Raw genomic sequence first — 23,446 nt, 5'->3', positions numbered from 1 at the left:
TGACAGTGGTGTGCCTGCCAATGTTTTTTTAAAAAGCATCTGATGAGGTCACAAAGAAGGGCAAGTCAGTCAGATCAGTTGCACATCAAATCATCTTGCACACTATTATGTTGTAATGTCCATTGCCCACATTGACATGATTTCCATTTGTTACATTTCATTAGTTGTAAATTCTTTGTACAGCCCTCCATAACTTATAGAATCACAGCATATAAAATCCATTACTCCTTATTTTTTAAATAGAACTTCAAAATGTTCTTAGATGTTTTTTTTTAACATAGAATGAAATATAATAAGGCAATAATGTTAGCAGTTTTCAAACACATCAATTCAAAGTACTGAACAAAATACAGAAGGTGAGGGGTAAACAAATGAGAAGGCCTCCCAGTATTATTCTAATGGATTTAGTGTTATTGCCAAGAGTTCAGCTGTCTGCTAGCTTGTGGATAATAACTTTTCAGCATTTTTTTTTTCTGTCATATCTTGGTTTCTCAGATTTCATGTATACATTTGCTGACATGGACACACACAAAACATACTAACAGTGATAATTAATATTACAAAATAATTTTCACTTTAATTCTTATTCTTTCTACCGTGGTTCTGTAGAACCAACTATTGCTTCTGACATCTCTGATTCAATGGGTCATTTATGAATGGTTAGGAATGTTATTGTGTTCATTTGTTGTCGTCTTCCTTCTTTATCAAAACCCAATTCACACACTAAATTCACAAAACCTCTGACTCTTCCTGCAGAACCAAACTATTGCCTCAAAACAGTGCCTCAAATGCAGTGCTCAAAACTAAAAAATGTTGTCAATCAGGCCTTGAATCAAACAAAATGAAAAAACAAGCAAAAACATTTATTGTCCACAAAAGAAAATGCTGTTCACTGTAAAAACAAAACTCTTGTTTTACAAAGATGAATAATTATGTATTGTGCAATATATAGATCATATTGAACCAAGGCTACCCTGTACAGTTGCTTCTTGTGAATTTTGTTGCGTATCAGGACTCGATCACTGGTGTCTATGGTGAATCTACTGTATGTTGGAAATGACACCAAGGACACATTTTAAATTGAAGGGCTCATCTCATCCTGCTTACCAGATTTGTTGCCTACACACTTGTGTTTTTATTGCTTGATCTCAGTGCAGCATCTCACAGCAGATATCACATTTTACTAGATAGATGTGAAAACAGCAATTTCATGGTTTAAGTCTTATTTAGCACCAGAGAACCATTCCTCTGCTGAGTGAACTTGCTCATTTTGCAGTGAAACAATTAGGTGGCTCTTAAAAGAGCCTTTGTGTTTTTGGGGCTTTTACTCCGAGCGCTCAGTTTAAGCACGCTCTCCGCGAATCCGACGGGCCAGCTGGATGTCTTTGGGCATGATGGTGACTCTCTTGGCGTGGATGGCGCACAAGTTAGTGTCCTCGAACAGACCAACCAGGTATGCCTCACTAGCCTCCTGCAAGGCCATGACAGCAGAGCTCTGGAAGCGGAGATCGGTCTTGAAGTCTTGAGCGATTTCTCTCACCAGGCGCTGGAAAGGCAGCTTACGGATCAGCAGCTCAGTAGATTTCTGATAACGACGAATCTCCCTCAGAGCGACAGTACCGGGCCTGTAACGATGAGGCTTCTTCACGCCGCCAGTGGCCGGCGCGCTCTTGCGAGCAGCCTTAGTGGCGAGCTGCTTCCTCGGGGCTTTGCCACCGGTGGATTTACGGGCGGTCTGCTTGGTTCGTGCCATAGTGACAAAAATCGACTGTTCACCAACAAAAAGAAACGAGAATAGGAACCTAGTAAGGCGACATCCTTTTTAAGCCCTAACGACGACCAGCGCTCATTGGGCGTCTTCAACACGAAGACCATCCATTGGACAATCAAGTGTGCGTCACCGCTCGACAATTGGCCCGTACTCTAGAGCGCGCACATTAAAAAAACGCCTACTTTTCAGGCGGGTTCACGGCAAGACTTTGTTTGAATTTTTCTGCCCATAATGCACCGTAATCAGTCTCTTTAATTCGCATACAATCTGCTTAAAAACAGACTCTGCAGGTATAACACTGTTATTTTATGTCTCTGGTACCATATAATCCTACATTTCTCACCTGCAAACACTGCTGGCTTTCATTAGTTGCCAGCAGCTTATGCTTACTGTCCTATATTCTGTTCATAGGAGCAACATCATGTCTGTCTTTATGCACACGTATAATTTCATGTGTGCATATGCAACATTACTGAGTGATTGTGCGCATTTAAACGAAGTGTGCGAATGCTTAGACGTGAAACAGCAGCATCAAATAATGACACAAGAGCGCAGACTAAAATCTGCATGAATGAAAAGTTGCACTTCATAAGTCGATGTGTGTGGCTCTTAAAAGAGCCGTTGGATTCTGAAAACAGAAGGGAAATTTACTTGGATTTAACGGTCTTCTCGGTCTTTTTGGGCAGCAAAACAGCCTGAATGTTGGGCAGCACGCCACCCTGAGCGATGGTCACTCCTCCCAACAGCTTGTTCAACTCCTCGTCGTTACGCACGGCGAGCTGCAGGTGACGAGGAATGATACGAGTCTTCTTGTTGTCGCGGGCGGCGTTGCCTGCCAACTCGAGAATCTCAGCAGTTAGATACTCCAACACGGCAGCCAAGTAGACGGGAGCACCGGCACCGACGCGCTCGGCGTAGTTACCCTTGCGCAAAAGCCTGTGTACACGGCCCACAGGAAACTGCAGTCCGGCGCGAGACGAACGAGTCTTGGCCTTGGCCCTAGCCTTACCACCGGTCTTGCCTCTGCCACTCATAATGTCAACCACAGCGTCGTGTAAGCAAAGATGAAATAATCACGCCTGCGCTAAGTGCGCTGGAGATATAAGCTAAATAAGCTGCTCTCCTATTGGCTTAAAGAAGGCATGACGAATAACCAACCCGAAGCGGTCGACATCCAAAGCCAGCCTCCATCTCTTTCCCCTGCAACCAGAGTTGCCAGGTTCGCGGTTTTCACGCCAAATTGGGCTTGTTTGAAAATCCAGCCGCGGGTAAAAATTCTGGGGTCGCGGGGTGCGGTTTTTTGGGCTACTTTTGAGTTGGGCTACCGCGGGAGTTATAAGTCAACACTAAGAATCGATCGCGATAGAATACTTAATTTGTCTCCATTTTACATTGATAAGTTGGCAACCCTGCAGTCATATACTTTGGGCTAGTTTAGGGTTCTGAATGGCGGGTTTTACACTGACTTTGTGCGGGATATTTTTGTAGGACCTGGCAACCCTGCCTGCAACACTCCATGTGGCACGTCTTTTCTTGATGTCCTTCGTATATGCATTTCAATATTGAATAAAGTTTTAGAAATCTTCTAAGCTATTCAGGGTACACGCATATGTATGACAAGGACAGGAGAGATTGGCAAATTTAAAAATATAGCATACAATAGAATATTACTGTGTACATGTCCATATGTTGAATGAGATGCAAAATGTTTTACGCGCGTTTACTCTACAAAACTCCCTCTCGTAATAACGTTTTTCTATATGTATGCACTTCAATTTAATGTAGAAATGTACTCAAGTTATTCAAGCTACGTACATGTATGACAAGGAGAGGAAAGCTGGGCAGACTAATGTATTCATAGCATACAATAAAATCTTATTATATACAATATTTCTGTGAATAATGAAATGCAACATGTTTACTATGGATACAGTACGAAAAACTGATTTTCGTTGGACCCTAATTAGATATTTAGAGTTTAAAGAAAAGCGCTTTTTAGAAGAAAAGGTGGGTGGCTCTTAAAAGAGCCTTTTGGGGAGACCAAGACATGAAAACATGCACGTTTACTTCTTCTTAGGGGCTGCTTTTTTCGCCTTTGCTGCTTTTGGCTTGGCGGTCTTGGGCTTTGCAACCTTTGCCTTCTTGGGGCTCTTGGCTGCTTTCTTCGGAGCGGCCGGCTTCTTCGCTTTCTTGGGACTCTTGGTAGCTTTGGCGGCAGCGGGCTTCTTCGCCTTCTTGGGCGACTTTTTTGCAGCGGCGGCGGGCTTCTTTGCTGCGACCTTCTTGGGCTTTTTAGCCGCGGCAGGCTTCTTAACGGGGGACTTTTTCGCCTTAGGCGCGGCTTTCTTGGCGGGTTTCTTCTTAGTTTCCGCTTGCTTGTTGATCTTAAACGAGCCAGACGCTCCGGTGCCTTTGGTCTGCACCAAAGTCCCTTTCGTCACCAGGCTCTTGATGGCGAGCTTGACGCGAGAGTTGTTCTTCTCCACGTCGTAACCGCCAGCAGCCAAAGCTTTCTTCAGCGCGGCGAGAGACACGCCGCTCCGTTCTTTGGAAGCAGAAACAGCTTTAACGATAAGCTCACCGACGCTGGGTCCCGCTTTCTTGGGTCTAGCGGCAGCTTTCTTCTTGGGCGCTTTAGCCGGCGCGGCAGCGGTTGAGGCTGGAGCCACTTCTGCCATCCTTGAATTTTCTAAGAGAAACAAACACTGAACGAACTGATCTGTGAATGTGAACCTCCCTCCTCGCGACGGACTGTGGTCTTAAAATACACATGAGGACGGTGTAGACTCAACTCGCCCGACACTGCGTGCCTGTGCTTCCGTGAGTAGATGGCACTTGTGTTTTCTCACGACAAATCTCGACCTAAATATGCATCCAAACACTATTTGCAGTGCATCAAAAAACGCGAATGGCAAGAGAAGTCTCTCTCGTTTATTTGCGTGCCAGGGAAGCCCATGCAGTTCCGGGTCGTTTTGTACAACTGCCACAAAAACGCAACCTGCGCCTGTCGCACCTAAGAAGACATGCTGTGTTTTGTGTGATGTGTGGGGTGAAATTGACAGAAATGAAGGAGTAGGTCTAACAGCTCATAGTGTGTGCTATGAAGGAGAGTCTGAGTAAATGCATGGAGGTGTTTTGAACGTGGCAATGGTGTGTTTATTAGTTAAAAAATCCCTTGTGTAGGTGTGACTTAAACACAAGCATGGGGTGCAGGAGGCCGTGGCCATATGTACAAATACTATGAGATAATAGTGGTGGTCTCAAGAATCAGGAAAAATTAAACTTATGAACAGGTATGTTAAAAAAAATAAGAGTAAGAACTAATGGAAAAGTAAATGTTTATCTGTCAAAGGTGTAAACTTGTGGAACAGTTGTGACAAGGACATAAAAATCTGCAGTTCACTTGTCAAATTTGAAAAACATGCTTAAAAATAAGGTAATAGATACTTATAATAAAGATAAATAATTTTATATATGTATAACTTGATATTGATTTTTAATAGTAATGTATGATTGTTCTGTAGATGAGCAAAGTTTATTATTAATAACATAATTGGAAAAATATATATTTGATTAAAAAGGGTAGTCAATATAAGTTAATGCTTCAAACTACATTTTTCGATTATCATTATTTTCACCATTATAATTTATTAAATATTATTATTTTACTTTCTTTTTCTTTCTTTTTTATGTAAATGTATGTGTACATATGTGTTTTTATATATGTTTATACGTATATGTACATGTTTCTCTAAAATCCGAAATAAACTCTAAACTCTAGTCAGTTTATTCTCTTTCCAGCCTACCAGTTCTTTAAAATCCCAGTAGCATTTCCAGTGCCATACGTCTGTGTATGTCAGACAAGTAGGCGTGTTTCTACTCCAAGGACTCTCTGAACTGTTTTCTCCCCACTGGTTTTTTTATGATGGTGCAAAATCCTTAAATTTATCAGAAGCCTAAATGACAGACAGAAAATTATGTTTTCTTCAATTTGTCTGTATGTTTCCTTTTGTATTTTGTAGTGTTCTTACAATTGCTGTTGTGTTTGAAAAGTGCTATTCATATTTATAGTATGTATTATTATAAATACATATATTTCCTAAAATTTACTAGATGTAAATTACAAATAATTCCATATGCATTTCAAAGGCTTCAGTCAAAACACCATCAACATCAACCTGTACCTTTGATTTGGCATAACATTTTTATCATTAACCAGTGCTTCTGGTACTCTAAATTACTCCATAACCTTTCATATATGTTCCTTTTGCACAAGACCAAAACCTTTCGTCTGGTCCAAGCCCACAATAAAGTAGTTTTTCTCTTCTCCTTCACACAACAGATGCTTTAATGTACACAAGTTATCCCTCATATGATGACCCCTAATTGCACACGTCTGCTCCTTGCCAATTATATTGGGTAATATTATTGCAAACCTGTTTACAATTCTGTATTACCACTCCCAGAATGTGGACATATGTGGGCAAAGAATATTAATTATTATAATTATATATAATAGGGGAAGACTGGGTTTGCTTGTAACACTTTTTGCTTCTGAACCTTTATCTCACTGAATTCTTGAGCTAGACTTCTCAAACTTTTATATAAAGTACACACATTTGTTTACTACAAATGGCACCAATTCAAAACTCAATTCAAATATCACAATAGACAAAAGAAGCTACAACAGAGGCCACACCATGCAATATGCTTCAAAAAGTAAATAAAATAATGAAAGAACAACCCAGAACAATGTCTCTCTCTCTGTGACTGACCATAACTTATATCCACTTTCTGTTTTGTTTGAGTGTGTGTAAATTAGTGTACTAGAACAAACTTATTCAAAAATATGTATGTACCTGTGTAAAGAACATGTATGTCAAATAATAAACAATGTCAATGTGTGTGTGTGTGTGTTATATGGCAGATACTATGTGCCTTCACAACTGATCTGACTGACTTGCCCTTCTTTGTGACCTCATCAGATGCTTTAAGAAAAAACATTTGTCTTTTATGTCAGTCTTTCTTTTACACTGCCTAGGCATTCTGTAAAATAATTAAATTCAATAATGTTTTCTTAGTTGTATGTAAGGTGATGGTTGTAACACTTTTAAAAGCTGTTACAACCCACCCCACCCCTGTCAGCCATTGTTTAGCTAGCTGTTTAGCAAGGGGATTTGAACTTAACAAGGCAAAATGCATCACAATTTACCTACTACAATTAATGTAATAGTTCAATGTAATATAATTCTTATACTATTGCAGATAAACCACAAGTACTAAACTAAAAATAAAGTCTTGATTCAGAAATTTACTCTTTCACCTCATTTTTTTCTCTATGGAATCTGCATGTGTCTGTTTCCATCCTTGATATTCACCATGTGTGATCAGGGAGTAATTGGGTAAATACCGGAATGATCATATGACTCATATCTGATCCATGATCGGTGGAATTGATGGTGTTACAACTCTCCCCATGTTACAACACCCGGTCTCCCCATACAGTATATTATATTCTCCTTTCTCACACGTCAACATGCAGGTGTCTTGACCCTCCATCATCCAGGACACATGGGAGACAAGCATCCAGACTTTTCTCTGTCCTGGCTCGAAGGTGGTGGAATGAACTTCCCTTGTGTGTCCGAACATCGGAGTCACTTGCTGTCTTCAGACGCCGACTGAAGACCCACCTCTTTCAAGTGCTCTTTGCATAATTATGCTTTGTCAATTGTGCTTTATCGTCTATTTCCTCAGGTGTTTGTTACAGGTATTGTTTACTGTCTTTTTCCTCAGGTGATGTGTATGTCCTAGTGCTGTCAATTCCAGGTGCCGCGATTAAAAGTCCTGACCAGGATTTTGCTCAAGCTTGCTAGATTTTCTAATTAGCAATCCAGGTAAAATTAGTGGAATCAATACAATCCAGGAAGCCAGAGCAAAATCCTGGTGAGGACTTTTAATCGCGGCACCTGGAATTGACAGCACTAGTATGTTCAGATATAATTGTTAGGTATCATTTGACTTTCGTCTAGTGGTTTGTCCAGCTTAGAGTACCTTGTGTTCAGGACTATCTATTCTTGGAGATTCCAAGCAACTACGTAGCACTTTTGTAAGTCGCTCTGGATAAGAGCGTCTGCTAAATGCCATAAATGTAAATGTAACACGCGCACACACACAAGCTGAGATGCTAAGAAAACGTACAGCAGTGGATACAAAGTTGTACAGATCATATACATTATAGAACACAACATAAAATACATTCTAGGCTGCCCAACAAAGCACAGCACGTGGGAAAATTAACAGGACAGAAATAGCTTTAATCTAATTATTGTGCAAACACATTCCTAAGGGAAAAACTCTTTGGGTGAAAGTGTGGGTGGCTCTTAAAAGAGCCTTTGGGTTTGTTAAGTCGCACTATTCGGCCATTTACTTGGAGCTGGTGTACTTGGTGACGGCCTTTGTGCCCTCAGACACGGCGTGTTTGGCCAGTTCACCGGGAAGCAGCAGGCGCACGGCGGTCTGAATCTCCCTGGAGGTGATGGTAGAGCGCTTGTTGTAGTGGGCGAGACGAGAAGCCTCACCAGCGATGCGCTCGAAAATGTCATTGACGAAAGAATTCATGATGCCCATCGCCTTGGAAGAGATACCGGTGTCGGGGTGGACCTGCTTCAGAACCTTGTACACGTAGATAGCGTAGCTCTCCTTCCTGGTCTTTCTGCGCTTCTTGCCTCCTTTACTGGCCGTCTTGGTCACGGCTTTCTTAGATCCCTTCTTCGGGGCGGACTTTGCTGGCTCAGGCATGATGCTCAGAGATGAGTGAAACACCGTTGAATGACAACTCTCCAGCACCTCCTACATTAAGAGTTTGGTATTCTAATTAGGTCACGCCCTCCCTCCACGCTCATGACTAAGCATCATTGGTCAAAAACAAGCCCTCCTCTGACAGGACCTCCTATCGTGGCTCCGCCACCCCACTGTGCCGTAGCGTTTACCTCTTAATCCCGCCCAGCCATTTCTGCCTTCAACTTTCAAACGAAAACTATGATAGAGCCTCAAAATCTGTTTAGTTCTGCTTGCGCAAAGAATTTCTAGCTTATCATTTTATTAGACTAAAATTCTTTGGATGTGGTTCTAAACTAGCTAGGTCATAACTTTGATTATCATTACAAAAAAAAATCTTTATTTGTATAGTATCTTTCATAGATACATGAAACTCAAAGTGCTTTACAAAATAAATAAAAAAAACATTTAAAAAAAGGAAACAAACATAATAAAATAATATAATAAAATGACAATTTATTAAAATAGACAGAGTATTGTAATAGAGTAAATAAGACGACTTAAAATAATTAGAACAGACATAGAATGTTAAATAATGTCATAACGTCATAAAATTATATACCATTAGTTTCAATAATGCAGATTCATTGCATTATTTCGTCATAAAGCGTCTCCATTTATTTTACAAAACGTGTTTCAGGATTCGGAGACTACAACGTGCATTTTAAATTGTGGCAAATTGTGGTATTACACGGCAAAGTCGGACATTTTGTGTGATAAATTGTGTGTACGGTTTATCTGGGGAAATAACAGAAGTAGACTGAGTGAATGTATAAAATGAGGAATGATGTAGGCTTCGGAGCTGTAGAAATTGGAAGACAGTTAAAGATCGTCTTTAGAATAAATAAATAAAAACATTAAAAGAACCTAAAGAAATTAGTATATGGGGACTTTCAGTTTAAATATAGGAATCAGAACCTTGATTGGTGTACATCTTTAAATTGTATTAGAAAACTGCACACATCTTTGGTGTTAGCGGGTCAAAAACAACATAATCCAATGTTGTTAGTCACCCCTTATAACAGTAGCCTACAGTGGCGTGCACAGACATTTTGGGGGGCAAGTGCTCGGGGGGGGGGGGGGGGGGCACTTTTTATAGCGCACGTGGAACACGCCATTATAAAAAAATTACAAGCACATGTTGAATGAAATTTGACATTTTATTTGTAACATTCTCTAAACGTGAGTTTTCAATGGAGAAACGCAGCCAACTGATAAAATCCATATCCAATATTAACTATATACAGCATGGCCGGAGTGGGCCACTTTTTCAGCCCGGGAGTTTCATGCGCAAATCCGGCCCAAAATTATATTTCCATCCCAATCGGCCCAAACTAGAGATTGACATGAACCGGCCCATCGGGAATCCTCCCGAATCTCCCGATTAGCCACTCCGGCTCTGATATACAGTCATTGTTAAGTCCTTCAGTTAACTTCTGTTTACCCTCCACTGTCTGCAGGCCTTGTTGCATATATTTTGCAATTAGTAAATCAATATAGGTCTACAGATTTGCAAACTCTACCTTAATTATTTGTATGTGGTCGTCCTCACGTTATCTTTCATTGATTTGGGCTAAAGCGATTAGTTTATCAGGTGACCAGTCGGCTAAAAATGCTTAGTAGTTTGGTGCTGTATGAGACATTTTACTGCACAAGAAGATGATTTCACGTTGGGCTTAGAGGGCAAACGGTACGATTTGACTTGATGTGTATGTGACCTGGCTGGTGGGGCACGGGAGAAGTCTATCTGTGACCGTGTGTGCTGTGCTGAAGACGCTTCCTTCACTTCGCTGAACTGAACTGCTGCTGCAGCCTGCAGCGCATCTGGTGTTAAAGGAAGAGAGAGGTCGGGTGTGTGCGAGGTGGTGGCTCATTTCAGGGCATTGTTTTTTAATCGCTCAGAGTTTCAAAAGATCATTTCAAACCGACCTCAGTAAAATCATAATAATAATAAAAATAATAATTAAAAAAAACAATAAAAAACCCCCCGAAGTTTCAAAAGGGCACTTTCGTTGATAAAGGGCAGAGTTGGTGGTGCTTTAGCACCACCTGATGTCTATGTATTTAAATGCACGTAAAGACCTTTTTCAATGTTATTTTGTTCCATTCACTTTCTCACAATATAACACTGGTTTTAAATGAACAAAATTTTACATTCACCATAGAGAGGAAAATGAGTCTATTAATCTAATATCTAGTCAAGTCAACTCAAATTTATATATATAGTGTATACGTATATGTGCAGGATCACTCACGTTTAAATAATTGGCACTTGTGGTTACTAGTTAGGTCATAACGTTGTTTTTTATAAAGCGTCTCCATTTACTTAATATGTCCATGTATTTAAATGTTTTAGGATTCAGAGACTACAACGTGCATTTTAAAACTGTTGTAGTACACGGCAACGTCGGACATTGTGTGTGATAAATGGTGTAGAAATTATCTGGGGGTTCATGTAACAGTAAACAAGTAACAGTTCATGTAGCCTATAAAATGAAATGGTATAAAGCGTATGCTGTTTTAATATTGTAATGTTTGACATTATGGATTTCGCAATGATTGTGTATGGACCCTTCCATAATTTTAATAAAAGTACATTCAAAAAGCAAATTCGGACAAAACGTTCTCCGTGCGCGTTTAAGTAATTGACGCTTATGGTTACCAGTAAACGCATGAAACAGCTCTTTAAATGAGTATATGGGTGGCTCTTAAAAGAGCCGTTGGTTTCGTGTCGAGTTGAGCGTTTAACCTCCGAATCCGTACAGAGTGCGTCCCTGGCGTTTCAGAGCATAAACCACATCCATAGCGGTGACGGTCTTTCTCTTGGCGTGTTCGGTGTAGGTAACCGCGTCCCTGATAACGTTCTCCAGGAACACTTTGAGCACACCACGGGTCTCCTCGTAAATCAGACCGGAGATACGCTTGACACCGCCACGACGAGCCAGACGGCGAATTGCGGGTTTAGTAATGCCCTGGATGTTGTCACGGAGAACCTTGCGATGACGCTTAGCACCTCCTTTCCCAAGTCCTTTACCACCCTTACCTCTTCCAGACATCGCTAATCGTTTCTTTCACTACTGAAACAATAAAGCTGCAACACCCAGCGCGCATCTGTTATACTTCTCTACAGGACCTGCTTGAAGACACTGGAGCACTGGAGGAGGCGGAGCTAAATGCCACGTTCCTCCAAAGCCTCCAGCACCACATTTACAAGGAATCCACGCTAAGTCACAAAAGTACAATTTTACAATTTGAGATAGTTTAGGCAAGCACAACAAGCAGCAAATAAAAGCAAAGAAAGACAGCAATAGCCGGCCTACAACTCTTACTGTTACTACTACTGCTTATAACAAGAATAAGACTTGGCATAGAAGTACACTATATTGCCAAAAGTATTTGCTCACCCACATATGTATGATGACTACAAAACTTGTCAGACCTCTACAACATACGTATGACTTCTACACTAGCAAGACCTCTCCAACTTATTTTAGACCTCTACAAAACTAGTCAGACCTCTACAACACTATTCAGACCTCTACAAAAATACATTTTTCATGAAAGAAATTTGTCTTGAACACAAAACAAAACCGAAACGGCAATATGCTTATGACTGAAGGCTTTTCCTACAAAACAGTATTATTTAAGTCAGTAGGGCCTCATACAGAGTCAATGCATGGCTTTATAAAAACAAAAGAAACGTATTTAGAGGTTTGGTCACATCAAAGGTTGGTTATATACAACATGTATTTCCTACCTTGTGTGTCTGCACTGCATGTAATTTTACTGCTTCCTATGACACAGAAGCTTTGAGTTGTCATAACATCTCATTGTGACATAAGCAAACAATGCGAATAAATGAATGAATAAATCTGCACTCCTACAATGTGATCAAAACACCATTAACGGCCATTAACCCATTTATGCCCAAATTTTTCCCAGGCATGCAAATATGCAAATCATGTGTTATTAGCAAACCTTTGAAATAATCAAGAATTATTTCCTCAAAAAAAATGAGAAAAGTAGATGAAAAAGTGTGTTTTATTACCGGTCACAATTGTGACCGGTGGGATGATATGCGTATTCTCAATGAAAGGTTTGTGCCACTACTCGTGTGAAGGTGAGCAGATCAATGGTTCCTCCCATAACATCTCTATAAAAGTAATGACTATGCAAAAGTGGACCACCACCACTTCTTGGACTTGATTGTGATGTTGAATCTTGAGGCCCCTGACCTAATCTGGTCTGTGGGAGGAGCGTGAAGCGTCCCCCATATGGCTTCATATGATGCATGTACCGTTTGTGTGAGGCAAGGCTCCAGATTTTATAACAAAAACAGATTGGTTTGCTTCTGATAAACTGCTTACATCCATGATGGCCATAATATCGTATCATGCTTTCATACACAACCAGCCATTCTGGATATGGCATGACTTTGTATGATGTGTTGAGCTCAGTGAAGATGGGTCTGACTTCGAAAAATGAGTCCACTGTGATCTTGGTGTTGTCAACAAAATGTAGAGAGGCCATGATCTCATCAAATCATTTCCTCCGCATTGCATTTGAAATGCTTTCATTGTGTACATCATAATCAAACGACCAGTACATACGCCTTCTTGGAACTGTGCTGTATCCGGATTCCAGTAAAATCCCATAGAATGTAAGGAGCTCTTCCATAGTCATATTCAGTGGCCTGGCCTTGGTCTGGGTAGAGTAGAGTTTGGACATTTCAACATTGATCTCTCATTGGATCCATTGGATCTGGACAGCTCTGTTTGACACATTCAGCAGCATTGGGGCTGTATACTATATGTATTCCTTTGGCTTGCTCATTAGGGATCTGGACCCATACAATTGTAAAGCTGCTTTGTGACAACATGTGTTGTGAAAAGTGCTATATAAATAAATTTGACTTTGACTATTTTTTACCACCTCAGGCTGTGCCCATACCCCTTCCGGCTGACCCCTCTGGTTACTAGATGACCTTGAAGGTTCCTCAGACTCCATTCTGGAATTCAGAGGACCTTGGGGTGTCTTTAGACCTGTTCTGACATCTAGGATATCTTGGAGGTCTCTCAGACTGGCCAGTCTTGTGACATGAGGATGTTGGAGGCTCTTTTATCTTATCTATTGGGTGGCTAGAAGATCTTGGCCGTTTAACAGTAGACAGTGGTGAAGAAGAGGTTGGCTCTTGTGGTTGCCTGGAATGTTTTCTAAAGGCCCTGCAGTGGGGGGCTGGTTGGGGTGGGGGTGAGGGGAGGGGGAGTTCACAGTAAATTTTATTCCGGTCATCATCTGTCTTCAACAGTTCAGCATTTTAAATTCTGGCTGGCAAATGGCCCATCTCTCCCTGGTAGTCCATATCTGAACCATCACTTATAAAAGCATCTTTCTCATTTTGAGGTATGATTGCAATGTTGCATGCTTTGTCTGGGCCATCATCTACATGTCAAGGACTTCACTTAAAGTCATCCTGAAGAATTTTGTATATTTAGTATGTGTGCATCTAGATACAACTTTCTATCCCACCGGTCACAATTGTGACTGCTTATATGTTTACTCATTCTGCAAACACACCAAAGACATTTGACTAATTGTAAATGCATATATTATAACTAAACAACTTAGAGAGCATGTGTACAAAAATATTTTTTTCTATGTTTATTTTAACATACTTTACTATCCTTTTATTTTGGAGCTTTGAGGCAGCCATCCTCTTCTCAAGGTGCAACCAGGAAGTAAACTGCTCTGGTCATGTGACAATTTACTCAAAAAATGTGATACTGCCCACATTTAATTGAAACACTGTAATATTTCAATATATCCTTATATAGTATTGGGAAAGTACCCAGTAACATTTTTAGAGGCTTATAATTAATGAATTTTTTTTTGGTCACAATTGTGACCGATGGGTTGAAATGGGTTAATAAGGGTGGTCATTAAAAAGGACAGACACTAATAAACGTGAAAATAAGGGTGGTCATTAATAAGCTTGGCCAATAATTAGGGCAATCATTAATAGGAGAGGTAATTCATAAGAGTTAACCAATAGTAACACACACACACACACACACACACACACACACACACACACACACACACACACACACACCTTAGTCTGTGTAACAATAAAGGACCGAAGGACATTCAGAACTGCATTCTCACTCCTTCATCTCAAAGCACTTACAGCAGCAGTCCCAGGATACCTTATAGTGAAGGTCTCTGTCTGAAGGGTAAAAACACAGGCATCCAACCCGAGCTGATAGCACGGGGCAACTGAGCTGTCATTAGCTGAACTGTAGTTGAGAAATTACCCATAAGCATAAATCTGAATGAAATACAGCTCCATATTGTGTATGCAGTGTATTTAAATGCTGTGTTGTTGGAATCTGTAGTAAAGTCTGAAGTTAACCTGAAGTTAAATGTAAATCTAAAAAAAAATTAAATTATCATTTAAAAATCATTATCTGCCACTAGATGTCGCTGTATCTCAGGTTTAACTGAGCTTCAATAGATCTGTTTTTCCGAGGTTTAGGATCACTGTATTTGAAGCCCATACTCAGGTAAAATTGAAACATTTTCATACCTAGCTGAGCTATTATTAACTCAATAGGGAAGCTGAAGCAGTGAGAACACTGTCAGCAAGGCGGAGTCATCACTGGACCGTTTGGTCAGTTACTGTAGGACACAGTCTCTCTTGTGGTATATTAGGCAGGTGCTCTGTCATGAAAAAAACATCCTCTTATAACTTTCATTTTGTTGATCAGATTTATTTTAGCTGTGTAGACTTGTTTTTTGCCATGGTAGAAACACCATCGGTTACAAAATGGAAACAAATACCTACTCTGTTGGCTGAAACCTATGATCCTAGGCGCGTTCTTGTGATCAGTGCAGCGCTGAATAAACGGAGATGACCTCCGCCGTCCGTCACTCTCTTCATCTATTATATTCTGTAAATCAGCCACTTCCATCACTGATGACGGACACGCGCGAGCTTCGCGGAACGGAAGTGAACGTTTCTGTCTCTTAGCAACCAGCTGTAGCGTCAAACATGGCGGGAGATAAAGACTCTGCAGGTATCAAACGACGTGAACGTTCTTAATGTGTCTTTGTTGGTCACGTGACCAGATATTCTGCGCCGTGCAGTAACGTGCGTTAGCTGACTAGCATACGCTTGCTAACTAACACAAGTTGTTAAGCTACTATAGTGCTGTTAGCTAATGTTACAGGGTTGTAACTACGTTCGAGTCCTGCACCGGGTCGGGTACCCGCGGGTACCCACGGGTACGGGCAAATAGATGCTGAAACGGGTGGGTTTTACACATACCGAAATTTTACGGGTGGGTATGCGGGCGGGTAAGTTAAAATACGGGTGGGTATGCGGGCGGGTAAGTTAAAATACGGGTGGGTATGCGGGCGGGTAAGTTAAATAAGTGGTCATTTTTAGTAGGCTTTTATTTGCTACGTAATGAACATAGTGTTACATTTTGCCTGATTAGCGCCTCCCGATGGTGGTGGCGAAGCTCAGGGGAGCTTACTTATACCGTAGCTCCATTGGCCAGAGCGGGCTGAACTTTACTCTTCACCTGTTCTGGGGTAATACCCAAACTTCGGTTCTTTTCCAGCGGAAACATGAGCAGAGGCTGGTTATAACACAGTACCGGGGATTTATTGTAGCTCGCTAGGTGGTTACAAAGCAAATGGGTGACCGTGCTAGAACAAGGAAAAATGACGAGAGAGAACTTGGCGTTTAGGATTTGTGATCCAAGAGCGCAGAACGCAGCTCAAACCAGGGACTGTGGACGATATACTGTTCATGCACAGTAACCTAGGATAGATTTGTGAACCTATGCGATTTTATTTAGTTGTTATACTGGCATTTGTTCCCTCTCGTTTTGCAGTTGCTAATTTTAGATAGGAATAGCCATACTGTTCCTGCACAGCAACCTTATATTTTATTTTGTGTTGTACTGACGTTTTTTCAGAGGCGCATTGAAAAATAAAGTGCTCTATAGGAATACTTTCGATTTGTGTGATTTTTCACGGGCACGGGTGGGTAACGGGTAGAATATTAACGGGTCCGGGCGGGTACGGATTTAACTTTGAAATAACCACGGGTTCGCGGGCGGGTGGGTGCTGTACTCTGCGGATATGGGTGGGTACGGGTCTCAAAAATCGGACCCGTGCAGGACTCTAAACTACGTTAGCTGGCTGGCTAACTGGCATTTTCATTTTAGAGCATAAAGTTGACATAAACAATAAAATATGTTGGCTACACTATTTTATATTTTACTTTGCTAATGAACTTCATTTCCCTCTAAATGTGACGTGCAGATATTCTAATGGTTCACATGTTAAGTAACTTGTTATCTGACTTAAGAACAACCTGAAAGATCCCAGTGCAAGATTGACCACCAAACCAGTTACCTGACGGAGTTTAACAAAGGTTATACATGAAAGGTTATATTTGAAATCTTCATGGCTGAAAGTTAATTGTAGGGAGCTATCATAAAATGACAAAAAACACTTATTTTTCAATATAGTATGAATATGAGATTTTCTAAAAAAAAAAAAAAGTTTTAGCATCACATTCGACCTGACGACACCTAAACGAACCTTGGGCCACTTCGTTACAACAGGCATGTCAAGCTGTTTGGATTAACAAGATAATTTTCTACTGTCCTTTACAGAAGGTATTGTATCTGAGGTCCACAAGAGGATCAGCAACGCATTTGATGTGTTTGATCATGAATTCAATCACACGGTTGATGTCAGGTAAGGTTTAATTCATGACAAACCCCACCTAAATGTGCAAACTCCCCATTTACTCCACTGTACATGCACAGTTCTCGTTCATTACATTTTATTGCTTTATTTCTCTAAATGTGTCCTTTTCTTGTTTTCCTAGAGAAATTGGTACCATTATTCGATCCCTTGGTTGTTTTCCAACTGAAGCTGAACTGCATGACATTATTGCAGAGGTCAGAGTGTTATTTTGTCTGTGTAGAATATTTCATTATAAGTTATAGGCCACCACAGTGTTTTATTGGCTGTGTAGTGAGATCTGGTGTATAGTGAAGGTGATGTGTAGTTGCTTTAACAGGTTGAGGAGGAGGAGTCAACAGGATATATCCGCTTTGAGAAATTCCTTCCGACTATGACCAAGGTCTTGATGGAGCACAAGTAAGACAAGGCCTAATTCACTGTGATTTTATATGATCCCAGAGTGTACTGATGAAATGATATGTTCTTAGTATTGGATGAAACTTCACATTTGAACTCTTCCCAGTAGATGCTTGATTCTCGTTTTAGCACCATTAGCATTAAATCCATTATGTGAAACTCATCACAGTAAATTAAAGTGGACCAATATTGCCGCATGCACTCTCAGTGACTACTGAGTTTCTCTTACTGGAACATAATTTGTCTGAGATCTGTCTGAGCAAGACTTTACTTGTTTCAGTGATTCATTGACAATAAACAACAAAGTAGGTTTTAATTACCTGAACAAGTAAGGTAGGTTTTGCAAGAAAGGTTTGCTGATTTTTATCACCCAGCCATTTGAAAGCATAGGTGAATAATGTTTTAGTAGATCTGAATCTGATCATTTATTGATTATTGTTTATTGTAACATGTATAACTCCATTTAAGAGAATGGAGTGATATTCCTTATTACATAACTGTAATTAGTTGACTTGTTAGCTCCTGTTCATGTGAGCCTTACCTTTGTACACAAGGCATATTCATTATATCATTTAGTATCCACCCAGTGAGATGTGGTGAGTGTGTGTGTGTTGTGTGTGTCATGGTGTGTTGCAAATCTCTAAGAAAGATGATTTCAATTATCTTCACAGAAAATACTTAGATATGGTGTATTTTAAGTGTTAACTATATATATATATATATATATATATATATATATATATATATATATATATATATATATATATATATATATATATATATATGGTGTTGTAATGTGGAATGAGGTGTTTTCTGGGGTGAGTTTCAGGAGAGTGTTTCAGTGCCAGCCCCAAACATGTTGCATGGTTATTAAAACTGCGTACTTTAGCACCACTTTCATTTCAGAACCCACACTACATATATTTTAAAGCCAGGACAGTGCTTGATTGCTGCTGGTGAAAAAGTAATTCTTGACTAACATTCTGCTCAATCCTGACCTTTTTAATGAAGAAAGATTTTGTGGATTGGCTGAATCCCCTGAACCCCGAATTGAAAAAGTCCTAGCGATGCCCTTGATGTGGGAGAATAGATTTGCATAACCGGTTCTGTTCTGTCTCCTCTGTTCAGGTTTCGCCCCATTCCTGATGATATGCTCCTGCAAGCCTTTGAGGTAATTCACATTCATGTACTAGATCTAGAAACTCTAGTTCTAGTGTTCATGCACTGCGAGTGCATTAATGTCTACGTTAATGGCAGCCTTCTTCACACTGGACCCCTTCTACAGTCATTGCTATGGATACTTTAGCTTATATGTTTTCTGTGTAATTACTAATCTACCCTGAACACCCTCCTTAGGTTCTAGATCAGCAGAAAAAGGGATTTTTGGAACCAGAAGAACTATCCAAATATTTGATGCAAGAGGGTAAAATCATATTTCACTTATTCAAAAGCATAAGTTAACAATATAAAAACATACGTTCTTGCATGAATAGAATATAATGTACATGACTCAGGATCGCCAGTGTGTGTTCAGTTTCGTTTCATCCCTGTTCCCAACACGTTTATCATTCTACTGACCCTCATCACCTGCAACATGTGTGATGAGCCTCTCTGCCTCTGTGTCGCACTTCAAAATGGTTACCAGCTGTAACTGAACCTCTTCTAACTATAGTTAACTCATCCATTACAATAGGTCACATGCCCAAATCATGTAAATTAGCAATTATCAAACCTCTGATCAAGAAACCAAATCTTGATCCGACTGTGCTATCTAATTATAGACCCATTTCAAACACATCATTTATATCTAAGATCATAGAAAAAGCTGTTGCCCAGCAATTATGCCTATTATCTGTATAGGAATAACACATTTGAAAAGTTCCAATCTGGTTTTAGGCCCCATCACAGTACTGAAACAGCATTAGTTAAAGTAACAAATGATCTCCTCCTTGCATCAGATCAAGGCTATGTATCACTGTTAGTGCTTCTTGATCTTAGTGCAGCTTTCGACACAATTGATCATAGGATCTTGCTAGAAAGGTTAGAACGCTGGGTTGGAGTCTCAGGCACAGCCCTTTCATGGTTTCAGTCTTACTTAACAAATCGCTATCAGTTTGTAGAGCTCAATAATATTTCATCCAAACGTACAATGGTTAAATATGGGGTCCGGCAAGGCTCCATCTTAGGACCACTATTATTTACATTATATATGCTACCATTGGGCACAGTTATAAACAAACATGGTGTCAATTTTCACTGCTATGCGGATGACACTCAACTTTACATATCAGCCAAACCCGATGACAAACTAAGTTTAGGAAAAATTGAGGCCTGTGTAAGAGATATTAAATGCTGGATGTCTCTAAACTTCCTACAATTAAATGAGGACAAAACAGAAGTTCTCCTTGTGGGCCCTAAGGCCGCAAGACAGAAAATTCCAAATTTAATGCTTAATCTTGCAGACTATCCCATTACACCTGGCACAGTAGCCAAAAACCTAGGCGTCATACTCAACTCCGACCTATCATTTGATAAATATATAGATAATACTACTAGGATAGCTTTTCTACATCTCCGCAACATTGCCAAATTAAGAAATGCATTATCACAGGATGATGCAGAAAAATTGGTGCACGCCTTTGTTAGCTCTAGACTAGACTACTGCAATTCACTACTGTCAGGATGTTCAAATAGGAATCTAAATAAACTTCAAGTAGTTCAAAATGCCGCAGCTAGAGTTCTGACCAGAACTAGAAAATTTCAGCATATTAGACCAGTCCTATCAGCCCTGCATTGGCTCCCAGTTAAATTTCGTATTGATTTTAAAATTCTATTATTAGCATATAAAGCACTACACGGGCTTGCTCCTGAATACCTCCAGGAACTTATTTCCTACTATGAACCCCCACGTCAACTAAGATCACAGGGTGCTGGTCTGTTATTAGTTCCACAAATTAACAAGGTAACAGCAGGGGGAAGAGCCTTTTCTTATAAGGCCCCCCAGCTTTGGAATAATCTTCCTAAATGTGTCCGGGACTCTGACACAGTCACAATCTTTAAATCTAGGTTGAAAACCCACTTATTTAGTCTAGCGTTTGATAATTAATATCCCCCTTAGATAAAGGTACAGATCCAGGTGTTCATAGACGAAGGGTTTTATGGTAGACTGGGGTGCTGGTGCTGTCATCCTGTCACTGCTCGTGGTCACTCAAGTTTGTTGACAGTGCAGTGGACGGATGCCATTGTCTCAGAATGCCCCCAAGCCTATGTTACCTTCTGGTTCTGCCTTTTTTTAGCTAGGCTGTAATAATTTAACTTAGTGCCGGAGTTGCTGCCACACTCCAGAAATGTTTATAATTTTACCTGTCCTGTATATGTCCTCATACAGAGCTAATTTTCCCTGTTTCATTTCTCCACATGGCTGCCCGCCTGCTTGAGGAATAATGAGATGAGGAGAGACAAGCGATCCATCCTGGCCGGCCACCTCCTGCCTAACCGGATGCCTACACCATGATGGACATTATTACATCTTTTTCGGTCTAAATGGACATTATTGCATCTTTTACATTCTGTCTACATTCTGTCTATATTGTTGTTGTTGTCATGGTGACCGGTGTCGGCCAGAGGAGGATGGGCTCCCCCCCTGAGTCTTGGTTCCTCTCAAGGTTTCTTCCTCATGCAAAAAACTAGGGAGTTTTTCCTTGCCACTGTCGCCTTTGGCTTGCTCACTGGGGGCTAGGACTCGGCACTTGTAAAGCTGCTTTGTGACAACAACTGTTGTAAAAAGCGCTATATAAATAAAATTTGATTGATTGATTGATTGATTAACTGCACATTTTCTCAGTGTTTTAATGTGGTTTAGATATTTTGAATTTGCCTGTAAAACACTGGTAAGCACAGTTTTATTCACACTAATCAGGGGAGCCCTTTACCCAAGAGGAAACAGAGGAGATGTTCTCTGCAGCTCTTGATCCCGACAAAAATGTCATTTTCTACAAGGACTTTGTGAGCATGATGACCATCGATGACACACAGTGATGATGGAAAGATGCTCCTCACAGTTCTTCTGTACTGTTTCATATGCTGCACTGTCAGCGCCTCATACACAATGTTAAAAATAAATATAATAAACCTCTATATACAATAACAAAGAACTTGTCATTTATTCCCTTTGAACTGTAAATAAATGCCTCATGGTTGTTGGAAAAAAGAAAATTAAAGGCTAATAACTTGATGTGTCAATTTAGTGTTTTTCAGGAAGACTGTGGGAAAGCAGGAGTAAGGAGGCCTCAGTGGCCTTGAGGAGAACAGAAGGGGCCTATTCAGTGCAGGATGTGTAGCAAGCAGTTTTTAGATAACCAGGCACACAGGCTGGGAGAAGAGGAGCAGGTGAATTTCCATGGAGAGCAGCCAGGATTGGGGAGTTATCGAAACTTAACAAATCGAAACTTATGGACAGAGAGTATGAAAGAAAGGACATCGACCAGCACGAGAGGCTTTTCGCTTGGACACTGCTGAGATCCACTTGGGTTAGGTAGATTCCTAGGCAACTAGCACCAGTGCACTGAAGAGTTTGTACCACGTATACTTCTATTATATTGCATTCAATTATATTCTATATAAATCATTTTAAAAGAACTTTTGTTGTCAAGACTTTGCTTGGACCACTCAGTCAAAACCAGTCGGTTCATCGGGGCGGTGTTGGGGCCCGTCTGGGTCGGAGAAGGAAATTCCCAACATGGTACAAAACAGGAAGATTTCCTCGTTATTTGTTGGCATGAAAAATATGTTACATCAGTGTATAATTCCTCCTCCTTTAAAAGCAGAGAACAATTTTCAATTGAAAAATCACAATTGACAAATATGGCACATTTACATTTTACCAAGTCACACCACCCTCCATATACATACCAGTATATCAATGGGATACTGATGATTAACCCATCTGTGCAGTTAGAACACACACACACACACACACACACACACACACACACACTAGTGATTACTAGGGGGCTGTGGTGCACACACACACACACTAGTGATTACTAGGGGGCTGTGGATCACACGTGCCCAGAGTGGTGGGCAGCCCTAGCCCGGCGCCCGCCCGGGGAGCAGTTGGGGTTAGGTACCTTGCTCAAGGGCACCTTAGTCATGGCCTCAGGTCTGGGAATCAAACCCACGACCCTCCGGGCACAAAACCAGTTCTCTACCACCAGACCATGACTGCCCATGGTGTGTGTGTGTGTGTGTGTGTGTGTGTGTGTGTGTGTGTGTGTGTGTGTGTGTGTGTGTGTGTGTGTGTGTGTGTGTGTGTGTGCGTGTGTGTGTGTGGGTGCCTCCGTGCATGAGTGCGTGTGTGTGCATGTGTATGTGTGCGTGTGTGTGTGTGTGTGTGTGTGTGTGTGTGTGTGTGTGTGTGTGTGTGTGTGTGTGAGTTCAGCAGAAGGAGACACATGGCCTGTCCACTGTTAGGCCCTTCTTCACATTTGCCCTCCCCGTGCAGTGCCTCTGTTTAGTGTAGAGAGGAGGACTCCTCATAACTGGTGATTTTAATCTAATTAATTTGTCTCATGGGCTTTTTGTATAATTTGCTAACTGTGTTATGTGACTATTTTACACTCCTTGCACTGATGCGTTGAATATGAAATATTATCA

At 40.7% G+C, this 23,446-nt stretch overlaps 5 protein-coding genes and 1 pseudogene across 6 annotated transcripts; 1 reads left to right on the top strand and 5 right to left on the bottom strand.

Moving 5' to 3' along the window:
- Nucleotides 1-310: 310 nt before the first annotated feature.
- LOC143480603 (histone H3) lies at nucleotides 311-1,871 on the bottom strand. The gene has a single exon (XM_076978374.1). It carries the CDS (start codon nucleotides 1,751-1,753, stop codon nucleotides 1,343-1,345), a length of 411 nt encoding a protein of 136 aa, XP_076834489.1. The 5' UTR covers nucleotides 1,754-1,871; the 3' UTR covers nucleotides 311-1,342.
- A 418-nt stretch (nucleotides 1,872-2,289) lies between these two features.
- On the bottom strand, nucleotides 2,290-2,825 carry LOC143480606 (histone H2A-like). The gene has a single exon (XM_076978376.1). It carries the CDS (start codon nucleotides 2,803-2,805, stop codon nucleotides 2,419-2,421), a length of 387 nt encoding a protein of 128 aa, XP_076834491.1. The 5' UTR covers nucleotides 2,806-2,825; the 3' UTR covers nucleotides 2,290-2,418.
- Nucleotides 2,826-3,783: 958 nt separating this feature from the next.
- On the bottom strand, nucleotides 3,784-4,683 carry LOC143480601 (histone H1 pseudogene; annotated as a pseudogene).
- Nucleotides 4,684-8,177: 3,494 nt separating this feature from the next.
- LOC143480610 (histone H2B 1/2) lies at nucleotides 8,178-8,579 on the bottom strand. The gene has a single exon (XM_076978380.1). The coding sequence runs from the start codon at nucleotides 8,567-8,569 to the stop codon at nucleotides 8,195-8,197; it is 375 nt and encodes a 124-aa protein (XP_076834495.1). The 5' UTR covers nucleotides 8,570-8,579; the 3' UTR covers nucleotides 8,178-8,194.
- A 2,697-nt stretch (nucleotides 8,580-11,276) lies between these two features.
- On the bottom strand, nucleotides 11,277-11,664 carry LOC143480613 (histone H4). The gene has a single exon (XM_076978382.1). The coding sequence runs from the start codon at nucleotides 11,662-11,664 to the stop codon at nucleotides 11,353-11,355; it is 312 nt and encodes a 103-aa protein (XP_076834497.1). The 3' UTR covers nucleotides 11,277-11,352.
- Nucleotides 11,665-15,524: 3,860 nt separating this feature from the next.
- Nucleotides 15,525-22,463, top strand: LOC143480602 (dynein regulatory complex protein 8-like). 2 transcript variants are annotated; one of them, XM_076978373.1, is made up of 7 exons: nucleotides 15,525-15,684; nucleotides 17,299-17,383; nucleotides 17,517-17,589; nucleotides 17,712-17,791; nucleotides 18,920-18,962; nucleotides 19,148-19,214; nucleotides 21,711-22,463. In XM_076978373.1, exons 1-7 carry the CDS (start codon nucleotides 15,660-15,662, stop codon nucleotides 21,827-21,829), a joined length of 492 nt encoding a protein of 163 aa, XP_076834488.1. In that variant the 5' UTR covers nucleotides 15,525-15,659; the 3' UTR covers nucleotides 21,830-22,463. The 2 variants fall into 2 exon arrangements, with proteins under 2 accessions (XP_076834488.1, XP_076834487.1); XM_076978372.1 differs by lacking the exons at nucleotides 15,525-15,684; nucleotides 21,711-22,463 and adding an exon at nucleotides 16,102-16,204 and having other exon boundaries at nucleotides 19,148-21,624.
- The last annotated feature ends 983 nt before the right edge of the window (nucleotides 22,464-23,446 follow it).

The sequence above is a fragment of the Brachyhypopomus gauderio genome, chromosome 17, assembly GCF_052324685.1.
Source record: "Brachyhypopomus gauderio isolate BG-103 chromosome 17, BGAUD_0.2, whole genome shotgun sequence".
Taxonomy (NCBI): domain Eukaryota; kingdom Metazoa; phylum Chordata; class Actinopteri; order Gymnotiformes; family Hypopomidae; genus Brachyhypopomus; species Brachyhypopomus gauderio.
The sequence above is the reverse complement of the archived record's forward strand: the minus strand, read 5'-3'. Positions and strand labels throughout refer to the sequence as shown.

Bases quoted from the DNA above. Each gene is read 5' to 3' on its own strand.
- LOC143480603 (XM_076978374.1), bottom strand. From the start codon at position 1,753: ATGGCACGAACCAAGCAGACCGCCCGTAAATCCACCGGTGGCAAAGCC.
- LOC143480606 (XM_076978376.1), bottom strand. From the start codon at position 2,805: ATGAGTGGCAGAGGCAAGACCGGTGGTAAGGCTAGGGCCAAGGCCAAG.
- LOC143480610 (XM_076978380.1), bottom strand. From the start codon at position 8,569: ATGCCTGAGCCAGCAAAGTCCGCCCCGAAGAAGGGATCTAAGAAAGCC.
- LOC143480613 (XM_076978382.1), bottom strand. From the start codon at position 11,664: ATGTCTGGAAGAGGTAAGGGTGGTAAAGGACTTGGGAAAGGAGGTGCT.
- LOC143480602 (XM_076978373.1), top strand. From the start codon at position 15,660: ATGGCGGGAGATAAAGACTCTGCAG. The intron at 15,685-17,298 runs GTATCAAACGAC...TGTCCTTTACAG, and splicing joins GGGAGATAAAGACTCTGCAG to AAGGTATTGTATCTGAGGTC. The intron at 17,384-17,516 runs GTAAGGTTTAAT...TTGTTTTCCTAG, and splicing joins AATCACACGGTTGATGTCAG to AGAAATTGGTACCATTATTC.